At 44.0% G+C, this 6,000-nt stretch overlaps 2 protein-coding genes across 4 annotated transcripts in view; one reads left to right on the top strand and one right to left on the bottom strand.

The window, feature by feature from the left end:
- The window catches only part of LOC118398675 (Golgi-associated PDZ and coiled-coil motif-containing protein-like), an 18,948-nt gene extending 17,299 nt beyond the window's left edge, over positions 1 to 1,649 (top strand). For all 3 annotated transcript variants that reach the window (XR_008071139.1, XR_008071138.1, XM_035794245.2), the window contains exon 9: positions 1 to 1,649. This exon is cut by the window's left edge. Coding sequence is in view for 1 of the 3 variants with exons in the window: in XM_035794245.2 (XP_035650138.1) it covers position 1 (1 nt within the window). In the remaining 2 variants the exon portion in view is untranslated.
- Positions 1,650 to 3,599: 1,950 nt separating this feature from the next.
- LOC118398673 (discoidin, CUB and LCCL domain-containing protein 1-like) overlaps positions 3,600 to 6,000 on the bottom strand; it is a 50,935-nt gene continuing 48,534 nt past the window's right edge. Inside the window, exon 15 of the mRNA XM_035794243.1 lies at positions 3,600 to 5,455. Coding sequence (XP_035650136.1) covers positions 4,887 to 5,455 — 569 coding nt within the window. The 3' untranslated portion in view covers positions 3,600 to 4,886. The remainder of the gene's footprint in view (positions 5,456 to 6,000) is intronic.

The raw sequence follows: 6,000 nt of genomic DNA, 5'->3' as shown, positions 1-6,000 counted from the left end.
GAGCGGCGGGGGAGGATCTGGAGGAATGGGGAGGGGTGCAGAGGAGGATGGAGAAGAGCTGAAAGACTGGACTGCACATGTATTTTTGTACTATACTCTATGAGATTTGAGAGACTGGACTGCATCTGAGTCCACTGGAGGATGTATGAGGGGAGAAATGGGGATAAAGTCAACTCATCATTAAGTCGTCATGGAAACGCACTCAAAGCTCTTTTGAATTCCTGTTACTATCATTCTGCAACGGTGAGGAGCCAATGAGAGAAGACCACAGATTGAGGAGAAGATGTGGGTCTAGATGATTGAATGGATGGACTAAGTGGTATTTTTCTGTGTGTATAGTTACTGATCCTATTTGCCCCCGACATTAAGACGACACTTCCTTACTGTGAGACTGCCCTGCTGGTAATGAATACTGTTTTACTAGGCTGAGGAAATCTTCTCCCTTCATAAATGTTGGCTTTTATTTATCTCTTACACATGTAGCTTGTGTAGAGGGGTTTCCCTCAACTGTAATGTTCATCTTCTACCACTGATTATGATCTCATGTTTACTCCCATGTCAAACCTGCACCGCTCTAAGATCCACCTACAAGTAGGCTTAGCCCTCAAGTGTTCAGAATATAGAACATTCACCTATTTCAACTATTAGGGTGTGCCCTCTGTGTTTGATCAATGGTATCACAGAATGTTACCATAGTCCTCATTACACAACATTTTCATTTAAAGATGGGGCCCTCTGAGCAATGCATCTTGTGTGCTACCTCGTTGTCTTCATACTGTTCAATGTCCTTGCCGTTTACTCTGAGGTGCACACACACTGGCTAATGTTCTCTGAAAACAGGTTGTGTATGACAAAGTTACTGATAACTCTGGAAGTATTTCTTTCACAAATATATATATATATATATTACCACAAGCTCCGTTGCCAGAAATTAGAAGTGCAATATCTTTAAACTCAACTAGGATTTCTCCTTTACCGCCTTTGTTCTTGTCCCTTTTCACGTAAAGTACATATCTTGCTTGTCCCTGAAGTTCCTTCTCTGTATCCACCCTTCTCTATTACTGGTGTGCTGTGATCTTGTATCAGTGGTTGTGTTTTCAGACTCGTTAGGACCCAAAAGATGACTGACGGCCGTGTCGGCTGCACCGTATTCTGATATTAAGAGCGGTTATCAACCTGTCTGAGGGATGGGAGTTTCCAGCTTTAATCTATGAATTTCACACAACCAAAAGGTTTGTGTGCATGCAAACAGGTTTTTATGCACTGAAGATCAATTTCAAAATAAAATCCACAAACTATCATCTTTGAGACTAGAAAGTTCTATGTATACTATATAAATGTATTAGCTGTTTTAAACTTGAAATCAGTGCATTTCTGTAGATCATATTGGAATTTAGCTACTGTAGTAGCTAGCATCTCTCTACTGTACTCATTACAAATGTACCCCCATACTGAGGGCTGAGGGGTTGAGGTGGTCATGATGACAACCTGCAGCCTTGTGTTCCAATCTTGACCTCATTCATAGCTAATCTGCAGTTACTGTTTATTTAATTTTTTTATCTACACTAAACAAAAATGTAAATGCAATATGTAAAGTGTTGGTCTCATGTTTCATGAGCTGAAATAAAAGATCCTAGAATTTTTCCATATGCACAGAAAGCTTATTTCTCTAAAAATTGTTTGCACCCCTATTAGTGAACATTTCTCCTTTGCCAAGATAATCCAACCTGACAGGTATGGCACATCACGAAGCGGCAGGAATGTCCACCAGAGCTGATGCCAGGGACTTGAATGTTAATTTCTCTACCATAAGCCACTTTCAATGTCGTATTTGAGAATTTCGCAGTACATTCAACCAGCCTCACAACCACAAACCACGTGTAACCACGCCAGCCCAGGACCTCCACATCCGGTTTCTTCACCTGCGGGATCGTCTGAGACCAGCCACCTGGACAGCTGATGAAACTGAGTATTTATTTCTGCAATAAAGTCCTTTTGTGGGGAAAAACTAATTCTGATTGGTTGGGCGTGGTTCCCAAATGGGTGGACCTATCCCCTCCCAGGCCCACCCATGGCTGTGCCCCTGCCCAGTCATGTGAAATCCATAGATTAGGGCCTCATTTATTTATTTCAATTGACTGATTTCCTTATATGAACTGCAACTCTGTAAAATCAGTTAAAATGATGCATTTATATTTTTGGTCAGTATAAGTTGCGCTTTGATCAAACTCAAATGCTCTTCATGAAGGATGTGTCCAAGCCAAGGACAGTTCCCTGCTTAACGTTAGTGAAATGACACACAGAGTGGCACTAGACAGCAGCATGTCATAGAGAATGTTGTTGCCAGTGCTTCTGACTGAAGAAACAAAGGCTCCCTTTTTGGACACAGGTTTTACCTGACCTTGTTTTCTTTGTTTTTGAGGAATACAATTATTTATTTTTGTCATAAAATGGGTTTCTAAAATGTTGGACGATTTGGTATAAATGTCTTATCTGTAGTTAATGTATAACATGAAACCTTTGAATAAACTTCAATGTATTTGCCCAATCTGGTCTGTACAGTGTATGTGTATAGCCTGCCTTCCTTCAATATATGAAAGAGAGATCTTCATCTTCACTAGGTTGAAATGTGAAGATCCACATTTCTGACAATGAGAAGCAGACTGATTAAACTGGAAGTCATTTTTCTGATGTGTACTGTTACTAATACTTTTTCAGTGAACTACAATGAACACCAGGGGGAGATGTAAACGCTAGAACCACTGGTAGTGCATTCTGAGGTTTATCAATACAGCACATAGAAACAGCAGTCGTCAATTATTCACAGTGAATAGACACATACTGAACATTTAGCAAATTAAAAAACATACAGTTACGATTGATATCAAACTGCTAAGGACTTCATACAGACAATTATGGTAAGAAGAAGAATTATGTATCCAAATATTTATAAACAAGCTCTAGTTTTAGGTTAACGTTTTTCCTGCCATTTGGAATTTACCAATGAGACACAGTACAAAACTGATACTCTTGAAGCTCACGTGAACAAAGCTAAAATCAAAGTCGGCAGTCCGCAAGAAGCAGTGTAGTCACAGAAAGAGCTGCTCTGAATCTGAGCTTTCAGGTAGCTTTGGGTTGGAGGTGTAAACGGTGCTCCACACCCCTGTGTGAACCGCTGGACTAGGCCCAGCCCACTGGCAGACATGACCTCGCACACACCCGCTCTCATCACACACTAAGGATCATAGCCACAAACAGTCTCTTCTCAGACCACCACTCTAACCCCCGCTTATGGAGAGACCAGTAATGTGTTATCAGGACCCTCAGTGAGGCTGTCATACCCCCAAATCAGCCTTCTCCCCTCTTCTCTTCAGCTGGGCTCAGAGCTGAGAGGACTGGGCAGCAGCTGCTGCTCCCAGTCTGACACCAAACTACCACATTCCTTCACAGACAAACAGGCGGAGTGCTGGTGGAGGTGGGGTGTTCCTGTGACTTCCCGCTTCTCTGGGCGCTGGGACTGGAAAGCCGGTTGTCCCAGGGCCGAGGCTAGGCTGCTGAGACACATTTTCACATAGTAAAGAGACCTTGACATGTGGAGGTCAACTGCTGGTGTTTTTATTCAGGGCTCAGTTTACAGCCAACAGTCAGTAGACACACTTTGAATGAGAGTGACAAACCTTTTGCAACGATCAGACGGAGTACTGCACTTACATACAACCCCGCTCGAAAGATCTCCACAAAATATTTCACAGAAATGAAAGAGTTCTTAGTTACATCCTAAGGTCTTTCGCAGCAACACAGCAGCAACACCACACTCACTGGTGCTTTTAATATAGTCCACAGCACAAGACAGCAATTCTAGGTTTTTTTTCTTTACTCTTGGCAATAAACATGTTCAAACTATACACATGTATGTATACACTGTAGGAATGGTACAATTTAACATGGCTTTGTGTTCAACATCCATTTAAAAAAAGAACAGGCCTTTACAGTAGTTCTTGATCTAGTTCAGTTTAACAGATCATATAAAAACAGCTCTGTGATGTGTTGTAGTCCAGTTGTACTCCCCTAAATCCCCAGTTAGGTATTTCTAAATATGCCAGACTAACTGTACACTCTCTCCCATTGCCTATTCATGGGCTCTCTGCCCACACTGGCCAGATCTGCCTCCAGACTTTGATACAGAGCAGCGATGCAGCCGCTCGGCTTTAGAGCATAGAGCCACCTGCAACATGGTAACAGAACCCCCATTGTGGGGGACCCCATGCGGTGACACCAGTCCTTTCAGTCAGTGTGTCCTTACAGTTCTCTGTGAAGAGCCAACTCCACTGACTGCATAAATCGCCCTATAGTAGGACCCGCTGGGGACACACAAATCTGCCACGTTAAACTGGGTGCTGCTTTACTTAACAAGCACTCTGCTTCCTCTATGTCTTCCTGCTGAAAACAGCTTCACCATGACCTCATAATATACTGTACAGTCAAGGAACCGAGTCACATTGTCTCAATCTTATGTTACAGTCACAAACATCAGTCACAGTTGAGAATGAGGAGAGGTATTTTCCCATTTTTAGGGACATGTCCTGTCTCATCACTATTTTCTTTTTAATAAATCACCTCATAAAGAGGAAAATAAAAGTAACCATCTGTATTTTGATGTCTGCTTGCACAGCCTCAGAGATGCACCCAGTTCATCCTGTAGCTCCGTTTCACACAGAAAACACAAACACTGTCGTCTCCCGCATGCCGGAAGTCAGTTGAGAAATAATTTACCATTTAGATGAGATTGGTTGTGTTTACTACAGTGAGGTCCATCTAAAACGGCCGTGAACTGATAGAAATCACAGTTTGACAGTTTGTCCTGTAGTCCCATAGATGTTCCATCATCAGGTTCCTCCAGAGCTGCCCTCAGGGTCTGGTCGATGGTCCGGCCTGTGGCCAATGGCGGGGGCCACCCTCACACAGTCCCTGGGGGTGGAGTAACTCTCCAGCGCTGCTGGCTTGGCCTGGGGTCTCTGGTAGTCTGAGCAGCCACAGCTCTTGCTCTGGGCCACAGGCTTGTTCACCTTGGGGCTGTCGTAGACCCCCTCAGAGTTACTGTGTCCCCGGTCTGTTTTGACCTGGGGGGTTTGGTAGCCCCCGGAGGAGCCCACCCCTGCTTTCCTGTCCATGGTTTTAAAGGAGGGGGTCTTGCTGAGGACAACACCTGGAACGCAGTAGTTGGCCAGGTCTGGCAGGAAGCCATCCTTGTGGAAGGTGTGGCGCTCGAAGATGGGTGTGGCGTACTCTGGCTCCTGGTTGGTGAGGGGCAGGGCGTACTGGTTGGCTGTGTGCAGGTAGTTGTAGTGGGTGGGCGGGTCGCTAGGGTCCTCCTTGGTCTCGGTGTCCATGGGCCTGAACGTAGAGCCCTTCCTGGTCACTGTGCCCGTCCCAATCATCAGAGGCTGCTGGTACTCTGGAGGACACAAGGACACGGGTCACTTAAGAGCAGAACTTTATTACCAGTGCCATGGTTTTCACACGTGACTGTTTTGGAATGAGCATATTCGAAATTCAAAAAGGCACTTGCACATCTGAGCTATCTTTTTTTGCAGGTGCATGGTAACAGCTGAACAAAATGAGAAAAAAGAAGAAACCCGCACACCGCTCTTGATAGTATCACTGCTCTTTATCAAGCCCTACGTACCGGCCTCACGGCCTTTGTCAGAGCTTTTAAAACACCAACCTCATTGTTTTCACTCAGTTATAATGGATAATATGACTCCTTTACATATCAAAAGGACAACATTTTCTCCTCTCTAGCTCACACAGAATTACATTGAATTACTGATACGAGCCAGAGAAGAGAGGATTGTCACTGAAGTCTTCGTTGTATGGTTCGTTCAGACACTGAAACAGGAGCTTACAATGAATTCTAGATTGTATTGGCCATGGACTGAGCAGAGAACTGTAAACGAATCACCACAGAGTGTTTCACGTTTACTGTGAGTGGGGTTATGT

Source organism: Oncorhynchus keta, chromosome 19, assembly GCF_023373465.1.
Source record: "Oncorhynchus keta strain PuntledgeMale-10-30-2019 chromosome 19, Oket_V2, whole genome shotgun sequence".
Taxonomy (NCBI): domain Eukaryota; kingdom Metazoa; phylum Chordata; class Actinopteri; order Salmoniformes; family Salmonidae; genus Oncorhynchus; species Oncorhynchus keta.
Note: the sequence above shows the minus strand (reverse complement) of the source record. Positions and strands in the feature narration are given on the sequence as shown.